General features: G+C 34.2%; 2 protein-coding genes across 2 annotated transcripts; one reads left to right on the top strand and one right to left on the bottom strand.

Moving 5' to 3' along the window:
* The first annotated feature begins 13,645 nt into the window (after positions 1 to 13,645).
* On the top strand, positions 13,646 to 15,696 carry LOC111617705 (testis-specific serine/threonine-protein kinase 1-like). Its single transcript, XM_023358996.1, has 4 exons — positions 13,646 to 13,856; positions 14,655 to 14,874; positions 14,941 to 15,115; positions 15,191 to 15,696. The coding sequence occupies exons 1-4, from the start codon at positions 13,738 to 13,740 to the stop codon at positions 15,535 to 15,537; spliced, it is 861 nt and encodes a 286-aa protein (XP_023214764.1). The 5' UTR covers positions 13,646 to 13,737; the 3' UTR covers positions 15,538 to 15,696.
* Positions 15,697 to 15,919: 223 nt separating this feature from the next.
* On the bottom strand, positions 15,920 to 18,246 carry LOC111617704 (eukaryotic translation initiation factor 5B-like). The gene is made up of 2 exons (XM_023358995.1): positions 18,156 to 18,246; positions 15,920 to 18,034 (listed from the first exon to the last, which is right to left on the bottom strand). The coding sequence occupies exon 2, from the start codon at positions 18,004 to 18,006 to the stop codon at positions 16,771 to 16,773; it is 1,236 nt and encodes a 411-aa protein (XP_023214763.1). The 5' UTR covers positions 18,007 to 18,034; positions 18,156 to 18,246; the 3' UTR covers positions 15,920 to 16,770.
* Between the last annotated feature and the right edge of the window lie 1,080 nt (positions 18,247 to 19,326).

The following is a 19,326-nucleotide window of genomic DNA, read 5'->3' on the forward strand; positions in this document are numbered from 1 at the left end:
ATGGAAAATAAATTCTAGAGTTTTTTCTGTACATTGTGCATCTCTCTCATTCATTAAATTTAGTTGGAAATTATGCTACCAAAGTGACAGTTAATTCTTTAACATTTTACAAGAATTGTAAACGTTTTTTGTACATTCCCGTAAAGATGGAATATACGAAATCATAATATCACTGGTTTAACATTGAAATCCGTCAGTAATATAAACTCAGACAACGAAATAAAAATCCATTAAAATCATTAAAATCCATTAAAATCCATTTAAAAAATTTAACAAAATATCAAATATTTTACTGTATTTTTTAACTGCTGTAAACTATACAGAACTATCATAAAAACATACCCGTAAATTCTTATCAGTTGGGTTAAGTTATAAATCTACTCGTGATTCACGTAATCAGGCAAGGGTAATCAAATATCTAGCAGGCGGGCGGGTAAGAGCCCAGAACCGGTTCTGGATAGAATTGGATGCGTTATATGTGCAGCATCCACCCAAGGTCTTAGGCATCCACCAGCTAAACCAGGTGAGGTTTGTGCTCTGTAAAGTGAATGCGCGAATCTGGCTTTTTGGATGCTGACAATACAGCGCTTCCACTTTGCCACTAATATTCGAATATACAATAGCATTCTTATTTTTTTCTCACGTGTAGTATAGAAATTTGTAATACAATACGTAATGCAGTTATAATAAAATATTGTACGCCTCTGTTCATATAATTAAAATTAATACATATTTATTTTTTAGAAAATACAAGTGAACTTCATTCAAACTGTCTACATTCATCCACATGTATCGGCATTCCTGCACATGTTTTTGTGAACAACCTGTGAGGCAGGTGAAAGTATCCACCATGTTTTTTTTTCCTTGGAAGATTGTCATCCCTGCCATGTTGGAGTGCTGTGATTTTTGTGAGGTGCTGCTGAGTGACTTTAAATTCCATATACGTATTTCGAAATACAACTTAGATTTTTATATCTGCCATCTTCTTCAACTTCACGTTGAGAAGTTTTTCTACTGTTTTTTGGAATACTTTTGGTGCTTGCCATTTTGGCAGTTTTTTGTAAAATTTTTTTTGTTTTGGTGACTTACTATTTTTTTGAGAACTTTGTTCTAACTGCCAATTTCTCGTGCCATTAGTCTAAAATTTTAACGTGCGGTGATCTTTTTGATATTTAACAGGAGTTTTAAGTTTAACCATATTTTACATGTATAGGATTTTTCGAAAAATTCAAAAGCTTGTAACAATTTATACATAATAATTAATAAAAAAATTTCATACTTCTGTTAACGGATGTTTTTGTTTATCCTAATAGATATTCTGTAAATTGAGCGAATGTTGGTACAAATACGAAAAAAATCTCGTCACAGTGGCTGTTGATAAGGTTTCGAGGTAACGTATACCATGGTAAAAACAGATCATTTTANGGGGGGATTTAATTTTTGCACCTAATGAAAACGAGCAAGATCTACTGTATAATTTTAAAGTTTATCTTACGTAAGTCTTTATCACACCAAATGAACAATCTAACACATTTAAAAAGTTATTTATTCCTTTACTGTACACAATTTAAAAAATTTTTTAAAGTGTTAGATTGGGCACTCAGTGTGATAGACCCTTGCATAAGATAACGTTTGTAAGTATAAATCAAATACTATAATATAATGTAGTAAAAAGGTTAAAAGTACGAAATAATCTAATAATCTTCATCTTTGCTGTTTTTTTAAGGAATGCCTGGCGCATTTAGTATTTTTATATTTAAACAGTTATATATATATATAATTAAAAACTAGCTGTTACTTGCGGTTTGCCCGCACAAATTTTGCAAGCAAACCTCATTTATATTCAGTATTTCAACAACCATAGTAATTGTTATATAACACCTACAGCTGAGAATGATGAGAATTGCAGAGAATCAAACGTACTATTTTCAATTTGATCAATTTTCTGGAACGTTTACAATAGTTCTAGAATCAAACCAATATGCAATGACAAATTTGAATTAAAACGGTTCGAACATTTTTGAAATCGAAATAGATAAAATATTTATAACAATGTTTGAAATGTTATTTATATAATATACGCAAGTACTCAATAAAGACTAAATTCTCTCCCTCTCCCGCCAGCGGGGGAATTTCGAAAAATCCCTTCTTAGTGTGCATTTCCATGACGTTCCCTAACTATCTACCAAATTTCACCTCTTTAGGTTAAGCAGTCTGCTCTGGGCAATGATGAATCAGTGAGTGAGTGAGTCATTTATTCAGTCAGTCAGTCAGGACAAGCAATTTTATATATTTAGATTACTAATAAATATTTAAAAAGTATTTCAATTAACATAACATATTTCACTGAAACTATGCTTTAAGAAAATAAAATTTTGTATGAAAGTTTGAATTTTCTAGTTCAAAATATGCAGTGCCATCATTCGTTTAAAATAGTCATTTATATTTTATTAAAATATTTTTCAAACGTTTGTCTAGGAATAATGACCCTGCTATCTGTCGCAAACATTTTAAATTATTTAATTAAACATATTTCGGGAAAAAATCGTAAATAAAATTTATTATCAATAACAAATTTGCTTACATTCGTAGAAAATAAACATGAAACATAATTGTCACAATTATAGAGCGAATTTTAAACAATTAAAGTATTTATATTAAAAACAACATTTTTACTGAAAATAAAATAAATTGAAACCTTTTTGATATACTTTAACACAAACATATAATAACTTATTCGTTTAAGAAATAAATCATTTGAAACATTTATTAAAGAATATAATGTCTTTTCAATGACGTAAACGAAAAAACACGATGCAAACCCAGTTACCTGAACAGAACATCAAGAATGTCATAACTAGTCTGACAAGTAACGTTTAATCTCCCATTTAAAAGGAACAAAGGAAATTTCCAACAAACTGTTATAATTTTGAAACATTTGTAATAAATTAAAAATTTCAATTTAATAATACTCTAAAATGCAAACATATTAAATAAAATATATAAATGAATTTAATACAAATAAAATTTGAAACAAGAAAATTATAAATTGCTAAAAATCTGCAATTTCTATATTAATAATATCTAACGATTAACCACTTGCAGTACAATTAATTTTAAAAATGGGTTTAAAAAATCTTATATTTTTATTTAAAGAAAACATCTATTTTATTTGAAAAAAAGTTTTATTCGATTTTTTTTAATTCCTAAAAGTTGTTCCTACATGGCGTTTTCTCCTCTAGATAGCCAACTTTACAGGGGCCCCTGCCATTCTGCTTCTCCGTATTATTATTGATAGTATTGCTGAAAAGCTCCCATTCGAGCAATAATAAATAATTTTAAAAAAGTTAAACACAAAATATATAATGAAGGTAATGTAAAAAATGAATGAAGTCTGTAGCAATTTAAGCTTTGATTTGCTTTCCTGTATTCGTCTCAACCAATAAATCTTTTGTCATCACCCTAGGCCATAAATATGTTGGGAAAGACTGTCCCCTATTATTGTAAAACAATTAGCGGCAAAAAGACAGATTATTGGCTGATAAAATCAATAGTAAACTTTTTAAAACTGTAATTGGTTTATTTCTGTATCTGGAGATATTATTTGAACGAATCATCAACCTTTGAAAACACAAACTAAAATTACTGCTAAATGCCACGCTTATCGAGCTACGATTGTGTAAATAATGAAACATCGCTATAAAATGGTTTGTTTTGTTTGTTTTTTTTATCTACGATTTGCTAAAGAAAAGTTTTAACAGTATTTAGACGAGTAAAAATGTTTTCAAAACTGTTTAGCAATAAATATTCCCTGAAAACTCTATTTTACTATAGTAAGTCTAAGGAAACTTTTCTTAATGTCAATTGGCTTTCAAGTTCTTGTTTGTACGCTTTTTACGCTTTAGTTGGTCATTTTTATTATGACTGAACGGATATCAACCAATGTTTGTTTTTGTAAAACTGTTCGTTTGGGATTTTCCTGAGAAGAATCAATGGATTTCAAAGTCACATGATCAGAGTAAGAATGCTAATAAACGTTGAAAAAAGTTATTTTCATCACTTCTACCTGTAATTTCGCTAGGTTTCATGTTATTTGAATTTACTTAGACTAGAAGATGTCTTATCAGAAGCTTCTAGTCAAAGAATGCATTCGGAAACTTATTATTTCTGGTTTTTGCAGTACTTTCTTAAATACGTAAAAAATAGGTATATATTCGTTCATATAATACGGTAATAATCGGTTATTATAGTCAACTGTTACTATAATTGTATAAATAACATATACAAAATCAAATATTCATCATCGATACCACAAAGTGTATTGACCTAGATTTACAAAACCTATCACCCCCTTTCACGCCAATCGGTGTTATAAACTATACGCCGTATTATTTTTCTACATTGGATTAGAAAGCTGCAATGTTTTTATTTGTGAGAATATACACCTATCTACGTAACATATATAACAAAATAATTGAATGTTTATTAAAAAAAAATAGATTTTTCTNATTTCTTGAGAAGAAATCTCATCTATGAAAAGTAACTTTTCTTTACAAATTACGAACTGATTACAGGTATAAAGCTGCTTGAGGGTATCATTTTTATTTGCTAGTTTATAAAAGTTGGAGAGTCTTCTATTCCAACAACAACCGCCAACACATTTCGGGCACCTGTACGGCCACGGTCGACATCAGGAACTTGTATTTGTACGGTATCACCAATTTGAGCAAAAGGAAACGGTGAAGAATTTAGCGACAAACTGTCATCTCTCCGTCGACATTAGCTTCTCGGATGTCGTTTCGACCTCCACCAAAGCTTATCTGTGCTTGTCGACATACACCGGCAATTGTTCGAATGTATAATAATATAACAAAATATTCGGTCTTTTACCAACGTATTTTGTATGTGTCGACATTCACCGGAGAATATCGAAATTCTCTAATTTCGGTCTTTCACAGTAACATATATAACAGGAGAAAATTGGTCAACTAAATTCCTAACGTATGAATAAACCATAATAGATTTTGTTGACAAAACTCAGAAATGGAAATAAGTAAAATATATTTTAATAAGAAATTTGCTTACATTTTAAGAAAATAACAATAAGATATAATGATCACAATTATAGAGCCAATTCCATGTTTAAATAATTAAAGTACTTACATTAAGCGAACTGTTAAAATGGATATCTTAATTATAATCGAGATGAATTGATAACAGTGACTTGCTGTGAAATTTGATAATAGGAAATCTGTGTTTCTGTAAGAAGCCGACTACCAGGGGAAATCCGTTAATTCTATAAATGCATTTTTAATAGATTATTTATCTGATGTAATTAATAAATAAACAAGTTCTATATAATTACCTGTGCTATTATATTCAATAGATACTCTATGCCCTCTAAATGCCGATTCTTGCTTTGATAAAAACATATGACATCTGTTAATTTCAATATATATATTAGCCGTGACTATATCGTTATAATTTTCATTAAATATTTTATAATATTTATGTTTAATTCTATTCAGCTTCGATTTCCAAATTGCTTCAAATACGAAAGAATTGACGATTTTTCCTGTTTTTTGCCAGCTAAATTGTCAAAGCCATTTTTATTCTACACACCAATTTCATTTGAAAATAATAGGCAAGCAAACAAAACAATTTTTGCATTTTTATGCATCTTCATTGCCATTTTATCGTGAAAATGTGGAACAAATTTTTTATTGAAGCGTATATATTTAACTTAGGCATTGGTCTTTTTTTAATAATGCTTTGTTTTTCATTATATAATCTTAAACCAAAATTTTTTAAAATAAATTTTCAAAATCGTAATTACATGTTGAATTGCTAGGCACGATACAAAAGCTAAATGTAAAAATAAAATTATAATAACTCACTTGGTGAAATAAAATGTGTAGTTGATATACATATCTGGTAAAAAATATTCTTCAATTGTATGAATATATTTTTAATGAAAATTATAATTAAATAAATTTTTTGAAGAAACGTACACAAAAACAACATATAATCTTTACTTTTTAAATTTACTCTCTTTACTTTTTAAATTTTAACCACTTAGTCAAATAGCTCCATATGAGTGGAATCAGAGACGGTCCTGCTTGGTGTGTGGTACGTGCATGCACGATTGCTGCCAAATCCTGAGGGTGCCGATACTGGTCAATGTCAAATGCCTCTTTTGTTGCCTCACTAGTACACCTCAAAGGACAAAACAGGGTTGGGTAAATTTTAAACGTTTCTCACCATAGCTGTAAAAATCTAAATATGTTAAACTTAAAAGTCATTTATTTTTTAACTAATTCGTCTAAGCTACCAGGTGTCCACGGAAATATCCAAAATTTACAACATTAAGGTCATTCTTGTTGAACTGGAAAAATATCTGTCATTATTACGTCTAATATTACGAAGAAATCAGTCCCCACTGCACTTGGCTAGAAATTATGTTGGTTAAGCTTTTCAGTAATATTCCGGCTTTTTCATCAGAGTTTTGTTTATGTCTCCAATTCCCTAATCTCTTAATCATTTAACTACTTCTTAAGTAGAAATAAGTCGAAACAGGTTACTTTCTACGCAAATATTTGTAGTTTTGGGAAAGAAGTGAAAAAGCAAATTTTTATGACAACAGATACATAAATCGAAAATTTATGGAAAATAAATTCTAGAGTTTTTTCTGTACATTGTGCATCTCTCTCATTCATTAAATTTAGTTGGAAATTATGCTACCAAAGTGACAGTTAATTCTTTAACATTTTACAAGAATTGTAAACGTTTTTTGTACATTCCCGTAAAGATGGAATATACGAAATCATAATATCACTGGTTTAACATTGAAATCCGTCAGTAATATAAACTCAGACAACGAAATAAAAATCCATTAAAATCATTAAAATCCATTAAAATCCATTTAAAAAATTTAACAAAATATCAAATATTTTACTGTATTTTTTAACTGCTGTAAACTATACAGAACTATCATAAAAACATACCCGTAAATTCTTATCAGTTGGGTTAAGTTATAAATCTACTCGTGATTCACGTAATCAGGCAAGGGTAATCAAATATCTAGCAGGCGGGCGGGTAAGAGCCCAGAACCGGTTCTGGATAGAATTGGATGCGTTATATGTGCAGCATCCACCCAAGGTCTTAGGCATCCACCAGCTAAACCAGGTGAGGTTTGTGCTCTGTAAAGTGAATGCGCGAATCTGGCTTTTTGGATGCTGACAATACAGCGCTTCCACTTTGCCACTAATATTCGAATATACAATAGCATTCTTATTTTTTTCTCACGTGTAGTATAGAAATTTGTAATACAATACGTAATGCAGTTATAATAAAATATTGTACGCCTCTGTTCATATAATTAAAATTAATACATATTTATTTTTTAGAAAATACAAGTGAACTTCATTCAAACTGTCTACATTCATCCACATGTATCGGCATTCCTGCACATGTTTTTGTGAACAACCTGTGAGGCAGGTGAAAGTNCACCACTTTCAATGATGGCACGCTACTGAAAATTATCTCTGTCATAATACAGTAGAGCATCGATTATCCGACTCAATTGGGGACTGGGTTGGTCGATTTTAGAAAATAGAATTTTTTAGAAAATACAAGTGAAGCGGCACTTCCACCGCTTCCAATGACGGCACGTCACTGGTTAATAATAATAATAATAATAATTAGCCTAGAGCCGAAACCATTAGGAGTTGAAAGTTTAAATTTGGTACACAGGATATATCATGAAAATTTTCCCACAGAAGAGAGGATTACCCTGTGGAACTTTGCTTCTACTATATTATTTTACATGCAGTTTCTTTGGGTTTTTGCAGAAAATCGAACATATATTTACACCCATCTAAAAATTCTTTAATCAGTCTTGGAAAAGGGGGGATTTAATTTTTGCACCTAATGAAAACGAGCAAGATCTACTGTATAATTTTAAAGTTTATCTTACGTAAGTCTTTATCACACCAAATGAACAATCTAACACATTTAAAAAGTTATTTATTCCTTTACTGTACACAATTTAAAAAATTTTTTAAAGTGTTAGATTGGGCACTCAGTGTGATAGACCCTTGCATAAGATAACGTTTGTAAGTATAAATCAAATACTATAATATAATGTAGTAAAAAGGTTAAAAGTACGAAATAATCTAATAATCTTCATCTTTGCTGTTGTTTTAAGNGTTTCGGTAAACTGTGTTCTGAATTTATATCCCGAGCCCCATAGCTCGTAACAAATTGGTGTCAGGGGTGCGATGTGAATCATTCCGGTTATGCCGAAAAAAAGACACTAAAGAGATTCGTACACGAAGTCAACAGCGACAACAGGCGATGGATCAGCGACATTTTAGTGAATCTTCTAATTAGACATTAGATGGTCAGCAAACAACTGACTCTGTTTTAACTGCCAGCACCACTGGCGCTACTTCAGCACCGGCTATGCTTAACTTATCTGTATTGTTGACAGCGTTGCAAGAGCAGACCAATCAGTTGAAAAATATACAAGAGCAGGCACGTCAAATGAAAGAACTCCAGTGAGGCCAAGAAGAGCAGGCACGTCAACTAAAGGAACTGCATGCAACGATTGGCAGCAATTTAAAGGTAATGAAGGAGCAGGTTGAGCACCATGAAGAGCAGGTACAATGGCATGAGAATCGAATATCCAAAGCTGAAGTGAAGATCACAGATGTTGAGAAAGCTTTGGTCAAGCTCATATCTGAGACTGGGAATGCCACTCTTGTTATAGCTACACCGGCAGTACATGGATTTAAAGTACCGCCTTTCGACGGGACATCTTCATGGTCGGCTTATAAAATTCAGTTTGAAGCCGTGGTGAGGATGAATGGATGGACTAAAGCACAGGCCATGACAGCACTCACGTTGGCCCTCCGCGATCAGGCCTTGACTATACTAGAGGCCCTCAGTAAGGATGTCACTTATGACCAACTGGTGGAGGCATTGAAGTCCAGATATGGAGATAAGCATCTTGAGCAGCTTAAGAACCGAGCGCAACGTAGTGCCGAGACTCTACAGTGCTGGGCACTGGAAGTTGAAAAGCTGGTCCAAAAAGCGTATCAGTCTTCACCTGCATTGGTTGAAAGACTACTCGTACAAGCGTTCATAGATGGAATACGCGATCTAGAAGTTCGAGCCGCTGTTAGATTGGGACATCATGAAACTCTGAAGGACTCTTTGGCCCATGCTTTGGAGGTGGAGGCAGTAAGACGTGATGATCGATCCCATCGTGTTACGGAAGTTGTAAGGACAGGTCATCAGTGTTACTTCTGTAAAGCAAGGGGCCACCTGCAGATAAATTGCCCAAAGCGAAGGCACCTTGGGAGAGACCAAAAGAAGGATGGAATCTCGATCTCCCAAGCCCACGATGGGAACAGCCTGATTATCCAAGGCGAAATTAACGGAACACCATGTAAGCTGACATTGGACACTGGAGCTTCTTGCACGGTCATCAGTTCTCGACTGGCAAATCAGTTTCTTGGGGATTACTTCAGTGGATATGATCGTATTCGTCTTATAACAGCGACTGGTCAGCACATATCTGTCCGAGGCGAGAAGGAGGTGGAATTGCTACTAGGCAACAAGATTTATCGGCATAAGGTTATCATTGCCGATATAAAGGACGATTGCATTCTGGGCTTAGATTTCATGACAGAACATCATTGTGAGATTGATGTCAAGCAGGGAGTTTTAAAATGTGATTTGGCAGAACTCTTTATGGAAGGTGCATCATCGGGTGAAGCACGCTGCTTGAATCAGATTGTTCTTCCCCCAAGGTCAGAAACTATCGTACCAGTTAGACTACCAGATAAGGCTGGTCAGAAGAATCGTTGTGTCCTCATAGAGGGTTTAGACAGTGGCCTACCATGGAAGATGGCGCGAACGTTGGTGAGGGCCACAAACATTTCGGCAGTATGTGTTCTAAATCCGAGTGATAGAGAACAGGTTGTTGGAAAAGGAACTTTAATGGGCACCTGTGAAGAAGTTGCTTGGATGCGTAAATGCCAAGAACAATCTACTATGACCAATATGAAACATACCGTGTTCAATGTGTCGACGCTTCTAGAGGAATGTCGTAAGGATCTGTTGGAAGAGAAACTAAACAAAGCTAAAAAGATGTTGCTTCGATATGCCGACATTTTCTCATCAAGCGACGCTGATATAGGGAAGACGGGATTGGTTCAACACAAATACAGGAAATGAGTTACCGATCTGTCAGCGACCGAGAAGGCTACCGATGGCACGTGAACAAGAGGTGGATGCCATGTTTCAGGGAATGGTAAGGAATAGCATTATAGAGCCCTCATCTAGTCCATGGTGTTCACCTGTGGTTCTGGTAAAGAAGAAGGATGGCAGCATGCGTTTCTGTGTGGACTATCGTCGACTGAACAACGTTACAAAGAAGGACAGCTATCCACTGCCAAGGATCGACGATACATTGGATACGCTGACAGGAATGAAGTGGTTCACTACCCTGGACCTAAAAAGTGGCTACTGGCAGGTGGAAGTAGACCCTAGAGACAGAGAGAAGACTGCATTTTCCACAGGAAAGGGTTTGTGGCAATTCAAGGTCATGCTCTTTGGGCTGTGCAATGTTCCAGCTACTTTCGAAAGACTTATGGAGCTAATACTCACTGGATTGAGTGGGGATGCCTGTCTTGTCTATTTGGATGATATAATTATCGTAGGCCGCTCATTTGAGGATCATCTTCAAAACCTGGAACGAGTGTTATTGAAAATACGAGGATCTAATCTCAAATGCAGCCCGAAAAAATGTGCCTTCTTTAGACGGCAAGTTAAATTCTTGGGACATGTTTTCTCGGAGAAGGGGGTGCAGACAGACCCGGATAAAATCGTCGCCGTAAAAGATTGGCCAGTTCCAAACGACAAAACAGGAGTTAGAGCTTTCTTGGGCTTATGCTCCTACTATCGTCAGTTTGTGAAGGATTTTGCTGATATTGCCAAACCACTGCATAAACTTACTGAAGAGAAGACACGATTCTGCTGGGACGAGGGTTGTGATATTGTATTCCAGGAATTAGAGGAGCGTCTGTGCAACACTCTAATTTTGGGCTACCCTGACACTGGAAATGACTTTGTAGTTGACACAGATGCGAGTAACATGGGGATTGGCGGAGTTTTGTCTCAACAAAAAGGAGATCAAGAATTGGTTATAGCCTACTTCAGCAAAGTCTTATCATAACCGGAAAGGAATTACTGCGTGACGAGAAGGGAATTACTTGCCGTAGTTAAAACCTTGCAACATTTTAGCAACTACTTGCTTGGACGAAATTCCGCTTGCATGACAGACCATGCTGCGTTAAAGTGGCTTTTGCATTTCAAGAATCCAGAAGGACAAGTAGCAAGGTGGATAGAGCTGCTACAGGAGTATGACTTCGTGATTGAACATCGTAAAGGGAAAATGCATGGTAATGCTGACGCCCTGTCGAGAAGGCCTTGTGTGGATAACTGTATGCACTGTGTCAGACAAGAGGCTGAAGAAATTGTTCCTGTGCAAATGCTGAAAATGGAGATCAGTAACAAGTGGAAGGAAACTTTACAACAGGCTCAGGAAAAGGACGCACACATTAAGCCGATCCTCGAGTGGTTGAAGGCTGATGCTCCTAGGCCCAACTGGAGCGATGTTGCAGCTATGAGTCCAGTTACAAAGAGCTACTGGGCACAATGGGACAGCTTGACCATACAGGACAGGATATTGTGCTGTAAGTGAAAAAATACCCGAGGGGACAGCTACCATCTGCAAATGGTTGTTCCCAAAGGAAAAGTTTCAGAAATCCTAAAACTGTACCACGACGGCTGCTCCGGAGGCCATATGGGGGTGAAGAGAACCTTACTTAAGATCCGCGAGAGATTTTATTGGATCCACTGTCGTGATGATGTGGAAGAATGGTTTCGCAGATGTACCAGTTGCGCGGCCGTGAAGGGACTTCAAATTCGCAGTAGAGGTGCGTTAAGGGTGTACAATGTTGGAGCCCCATGGGAGCGAATAGCGTTAGATGTTGCGGGACCGTTTCCTGAAAGTGAAGATAGAAACCGGTACTTCATGGTGGTCATGGACTACTTTACTAAATGGCCAGAGGTCTTCGCCATTCCTAACCAAGAAGCGGTAACTGTGGCCGATAAATTAGTCCACGAAGTATTCTGTCAATTAGGAGTATCCTTAGAGATTCACAGTGATCAAGGCAGGGATTTCGAGTCCCAAATATTTCGGGAGACATGCCGGGTGATGGGTACACACAAAACCAGAACCACCTCGTATCATCCACAATCTGACGGGATGGTGGAACGATTTAACCAGACGTTGGAAAGGTACCTGGCAAAAGTCATAGAGACTCAGCAAAGAGACTGGGACAAACACATTCAACCATTTTTGTTGGCATACCAAAGCGCGGTACATGAAAGTACGTTTGTGACCCCAACCTTCGCAAACTTTGGAAGAGAACTACAATTGCCCGCAGATTTAATCACCGGTACCCCACCTGATTGTCCACGTAGCATGACCGACTATGCGGACTATTTACGTCATAAGATGAATGACGTATATGACCACATCCGACAGTCAGGTCAACAAATGATGAAGACCCGATATGACCGGAAGGCGAACAATCAAGGCTTCGAAGAGGGTTCCCTAGTGTGGTTACATAACCCTGCGCGCAGCAAGGGGAAGTCCCCTAAATTACAGCCGAAGTAGGACGGGCCATATCGTGTCGTGACTAGAATTAATGATGTCATCTACCGAATACAGAAGAGGTCGAGAACTGCACCTAAGATTGTTCATGTGGATCGTTTGGCGCGGTACTATGGATCTAACGATGTTCAGGACGAGCATGCCTTAAGAGGAAGGCAGTGTCGCGCAGGCTCTAAAAAAAGACTAGCACCATGATGCGGAGAGTGGCGAAACAAAAAAGAATGATTATAAAAAAGAGAGAAAAAGAACGTATTCGAAAAATTAGGACGTTCGAGAAGATTTGTGTTTTTCTTTTGACGAGTTATATAACGTTTTTGTAAAAGTGTCGGTTTCGGTAAACTGTGTTCTGAATTTATATCCCGAGCCCCATAGCTCGTAACACTATGTATATTTTATCTGGAAATTTTACATATTTATTTTGCTCTCCTTTAATAACTGCTCCTAGTTAAGGATTCCTTCTTCAATGGCTGAATAATTGCTTCATCCACTTCACTTGGTCTGAAAATTAATTATATCATTATTAATTCGGATAAATTTGAAATAGAATTCTCAGAGAACTTCGACGTCTATAAAGAATTTTACTCTCAATTTAAATATAAAAGAAGAAATATTTAACAATTTTAGAAATGTTTTCTTACTCGATGAATTTCTTATGTAAATATAATATTGAAAATTAAATACGAATATTGATAACTTAACCGTAGTGATTTTATATCTGTTATGCAGGACGGAGAATGTGAATGATGGTGACTTGAAAACTTTGCTCTTGAAAAAAAAATAACCTGTTAATGTTATTACATATAAAAAGCATTTTAAAATTAACAGTGTGTTATTTTTCAGATATTACACACACACCGGAAATTTTGTTCCTTAAATTGCGGTTTTGCTGTATAAAATTGAACATTCTTATCTAATTTGATTATAAATTTAAATTATTATGAAAACAATAGTTCAACAATAAAATCAATAATTAGAAATCCGGAAAAGTAATGCCATTAAGTGATCCTCATCGCCATTCCATTTCCATTTCCAGTGCTACTGGATTTCTAAATAAAAACGGATATAGATTGGGCAGCATCATTGGCGAAGGATCATATTGTAAAGTAAGGTAAGAAAATACAGTATTATTTTCTACGTTTTTGAAACTTTCGACTGCCTAAAATATTAATATAATTAATATATAATTCATAAAATTAGAATAAGATAATTATAAAAGTCCTTATCTCAGAGATTCACAGAGTAGATAAAGCTTGTGGTTTTGTTCAAGGAGTCGTGGATTCGGGCTTCATCAATGGGCTAGCTACGTTGTACTTATTTGGGTGTTCTTCACGTTTCAAACATCTAAATAGAGACAGAAAGTCCTCCCGGGAGGCATACTCCTTTAGCAGTATCGTATTTTTTTTATTCCATCAATCCAGTCGAAATTATACACAGCATACAAATAGAATATCTTTATAAAACTGTATTGAACCTTGAATAAAATCTTGTAATGACAGCATTTGATTTATGCCCGTAGGAAAACTGAAATTATTTTTCTTCTAACTATATATAATATGAAATTTATACATATCTCCAGCGTATAATTTTCTCCTCATCTCCATTATCATTATAGTTCATATTATTCGTACAATTAATTCGGTACAGATTAAATCCGATATTTTTAAATGATTGAAAGGAATTTCAGCGCTATAAACCAAGGGATAAAGTGCAAAATATTTTGTTTGAACGAAAAAATCAACGCATTTTATAGTGTAAGATAAAAATCATTAAAGTAAAAATAAAGTTTGAACTGAAAATAAATAAATATATGTGCTGTATCTGAGATAATAACAAAAGATATCAAGAATACGTAAATAATAATAATTATATATTGGTGTTAAATAATGATAAAATCGTTGAATTTTAGGGAAGCAGAATATAATGGGGAAAAACTAGCGATTAAAATTATCTCTAGGATCAAAAATTCAAATGAATATATAAAGAAGTTCTTACCTAGAGAATTAAAAATTTTATGCAAAATCAATCATCCGAATATCATTGAAATTAAGCGTATCATTGACTTCGGTACGTATGTCTATATCTGTATGGAAATTGCAGAAAAAGGAGATTTATTCGATTGTATAAAGGTAATTTCTTCGTTATTTCCTCTCATTTTACATTACCCTTCAGTAATTATTTATTAATTCATGTAGAAACACAATTTCCTCTCCGAAAATCGAGCCAGAAAATACTTTTATCACTTAGTACAGGCCGTCAATTATTTACATAAAAACCATATCAGTCATCGAGACTTAAAATGCGAAAATGTGCTCATCACCAGTAACGACATAGTTAAATTAACCGATTTTAGCTTTTCTCGAGTGTGCAGTATGCTAATTCTTTGGTTTTTTGAATTAAACAAATTAATATTAAGTCTAATTTTAAGAATTTATTTTTTCGCAGTTAATGAAAATACAGGTAGAAAAATCCTCAGTGAGACATACTATGGTAGTACAGCGTACACAGCACCAGAAGTATTACTGGGTATTCCTTACGATCCAATGATGATCGATGCATGGAGTATGGGGTGCATATTATTCATCATGATAACTGGAATGATGCCGTACAATGATTCAAATCCACGAAAAATGATTCAATATCAGCTAGAACGGCGATATCCTATTCCTTCTTCATTGAATAAACAAATAAGCTCACAATGCAATAAGCTGATCTTCCAACTCTTGGAACCTGACGTTATGAAGAGAACGACAGTAGAAAACGTGCTAAGAAGTTCTTGGTTTCAACAATAAAAATGAAAATTGAAATCTCCTCTCCAGCAATGATGATTCAATTGCGACTAAATGAGAATAAGGCCTATTTTTACAACACATATTTTTCTAATATTGTCGAAATAATTTTCTTGGTACATTTTCATAATAAATATTAAATTTCTTATTAATGTTGAGGAATGGATTGAAGAGACAATGTTGTGTTTTGCAATTTTTTCTAATAGAAACATTCCCAACTTAATTTTTTCTTGCGGCATTTCTACTACTACTTTATCAATGTAGAATTAGCTATTGCGCTTTTAGTATTTTTAGTAAATACACCTAAAATGTATTGTAATGCTACTCAGCACCATATTTTTCGGCACAAGAGCCCACCAATGGATAAACTACCAGTGTTCGACCGTGACAAACTACCAGTGTTCGACTGGTAGTTTGTCACGGGTTTGCTTCCGGTCAATGGGCTTGCCACGTGTTTGTTAGGTTTTCTTTACGTGTTTACGTGTTTAGGTGTTAAACACACACCTAAACAGGAACCAGTTTTTCATAGAAAGTTTTCCAGGAAGACATTTCTTTTTGGCAGATTGAAATCTTCTTGGCCAAGTGTTGCTCCCTCAATCCAATGCGCGGCACTCTTAAAGTGCCATTGTGGCACCGTAGCGTGCTTGCAGCATCCGGTTGAAAACAACTGGGTAAGGTAACACAATACATGAAGCAATCTGCCAAGGAGGGAATGCCTCTCGGAGGAGTTCTTACGAAAATCTGACCCCTATTTATATATTACGTACCCGAAAAAATCCAGAAAACTCTGTAGCCCGCTGGCGAGGCGCAAATCCACAACCAACTATTAGTTTAATATGTTATCCACTCGGCCACCGGTAAGCATTAATGTTGAGCTATACTTAGTGACCATACCTCACATTTTGTCCGGGACAGTCTCGGATTTTTCGTTTTTAACCCTCAAAAATGGAATAAAATTTTAAGCAGAACCATTTTATAGATCGTCTAACGCAATATGATTTATTAGCCAATGTATCTCTTATAAGCACTTTCGAATCTTTACCAGCAAATATTATTGTTTAATCTGATGTTGAAGTAGTAGCCAACTTCGGTCTACAATATAAAGATCAGTTTTAAGAATTTAGTACAATTTATTTATTTTGGAACGCTTATGGATGTTAAGTTTAATATATTATTATAAATTTAGAAAATTTTGTTTTAAACTTTTAATAATCAATTCCATGAAACTTTTTATGATTATGAATCGAAATAGTCTTCAAATATTTGATGCAAGTCTCTGATTCTGTTATCCATTATTTGTTTGGGATGCGCAGCAGCGAAGAAACATCCAGGAAAAATTCGTTCGTAAATTTTTGTATCTTTTGAAATTTCACGATTACATTCTCCAAAATATTGATGAAAGTGAGGGCAAGTAAAACTATATTCAGAAGATACAGGCGCTTCACCCGGATCTATTAATGTATTAATCTCCACAACGGTTTTCTTTGCGTTTTTTGGCAAATTAATCTCTCTCGTTTTTTCTTCCGGTTGAATTTTGATAGATTCCATTGATACCTTCTTTTTCTTTGATTTCTTTTTCTTAGACGATTTCCTTTTCTTGGATCCTCTCGATTTCTTTTTCCTCGATTTTTTTGATTTCTTAGACTTTTTTCTCTTCTTTGATTTTTCTAATTCTTCCCCGGGAATCTTTGTTTTGATAATAAGTTTATTTTCTTTTTCCGGTTTTTTCAAATAAATTATTTGAGGGTAGATAACAGGTGGAGGTAGAGGAGGTTCTGGTCTTACATTTACTGATAATTGTTCGGCATTAATCATAGCAGCTTCTCTATATCCATTTTCCAATCTCTTCAATCTTTCCAACTCTCTCCTCCTCCTCCTTCTCCTTCTTCGCCTTCTCCTTCTCCTCCTCTGCCTCCTGCGTCTTAATCTTTCCAATCCTTGTCCAACTTCTAAATTAGGATCCATATTTATTCCTGATTGAAATAAGTGAGTTTGCATCCCTGCTTCTAATTTCTGGCTTTCATCTAATGATTCTGATCCAGAACTTTGATCCGAAGTAGACGTCTCTTCAAAAGATGAAAATTCAGAAGCACTCGTTGAAGTAGATGATGTTTCATCATTTGAATCTATAAACTTATTATCATTTTCTAGTAATTCCGTTTTATTATAATAAGGCACGATTCGATTTTCAATAACTTCTACTGATGGTAAAGTATTATCTGATGATTCTTTATCAAAAAATCCTTTGATTATTTGACGGGAAGACCCCTGTCCATTTTTTGACTGTAATGTTAGTGCATTTGTCGAGGAAGTCGTCAAATCAACATCTTGTTTTAGTAATTCTTCCTTCAGTACTTCTTTTATTACTTCATCATGTTCTGGATGAACAAAATCGAATTTCTGACTTTTTATTACGTGATCGATTATATAGCTTTTAATACATTTTAATATTTCTTCTGATTGCTTCGACATGATGACAAGAAAATGTCAGTAAATTTTGCTGTAGAAATAATTAAAAATTAGATAAGGAAAATGAGGACACGAAGTTTCTTTCTTACTTCAGTAATTTTATCTTTCTATTCATTTATTTGATAAACAAAAATGTATTGAAATCTTCTCACCGGCAAAACATTCTCTATTAAGTAGAGCTCATTGTTTGCATTATTTCTAGAATCATACAATTGTTCATGTAAAATAACAATTGTAAAAATGATTTTTACAATTGATTTTTACAAATGCTAACAATGATTTTTATAGAATTATTTGATGCAATTATGGAGAACGTTTATAAATTCTTGTTGATAAAAGTTAAAATATAGTTATAGAAAGTGATGTTCAAAGATATCTTACGGCAAAAACACTTATTAGTAATATTTAAAACTTACTAAAAGGATTGACTCTTTCGGGACTGTAAATTTTCGGGATTTTTTGTATCGGGATAACATAACAGCTTCAAGAAGAGCAAGTGTAGTGTAGCAAGTAGCAAGTTTTCCTCAATTAAATAGTCGAATAAGATCTGTGACCTGCTTCATTACTATCAGTTATCGAGAGATGCTGATCAGTGTGATATTCTACGACTACAGCAACAAATTATGTTGACTTAGTTACGTTTTTCAAGATGAATATACTCTACATATCAGTCTAACCACATAAAATAATTATAGTATTGCTATGACCTTTCCCAGTTGTTATATATAGCAGAGGAAAAGCATGGGAAAAACTATCAACAACTGGCCCCCAAATTTTTACATCCTTGGACTCGGGAGAACTGAATGCGAAAAAAGTTCGGCGGTTTTTTCTGTATGTATGTTAGGATGGATAATAAAATGGAAAATCAATTTAAATATTTTGTAGCATGAAATTTCTAAATTCTGTTTTGCTTAGAACAGCTGGATTTTTAAATCCGTCATAGCTCCTTGTTAAATGATTTTTAGCTTGATGAGCTGAGCAATCTTTATTTCTAAAATACAAGTAAAATGATAAATACCTTTTAGTTCTTGAATTACTATTATTATTATGTATCTATCATGTTATTTTAATAGAATTTAACTTATCAGCTTCATTTATATTGCTTATCTTCTCGTTTAAGCTTATTTGTTTTAAAAAATAAAAAAACAATAACCTTAACTATTTGCAAATTCACTTTTGAATTATAAGTGTTTTATGTAAAAACTTACCCTGATTTCTAATCTTTTTTCATAACATAAAATTATATTGCTTAACAAATGATAAAAATACACGTAAAATTTTGCAACTAATGATGAAATAATTTATTTTCAATATTTTTAAACT

This window comes from Centruroides sculpturatus, unplaced genomic scaffold (assembly GCF_000671375.1).
Source record: "Centruroides sculpturatus isolate CEXI.00-Female unplaced genomic scaffold, Cexi_2.0 scaffold1527, whole genome shotgun sequence".
In the NCBI taxonomy this organism is placed as follows: Eukaryota; Metazoa; Arthropoda; class Arachnida; order Scorpiones; family Buthidae; genus Centruroides; species Centruroides sculpturatus.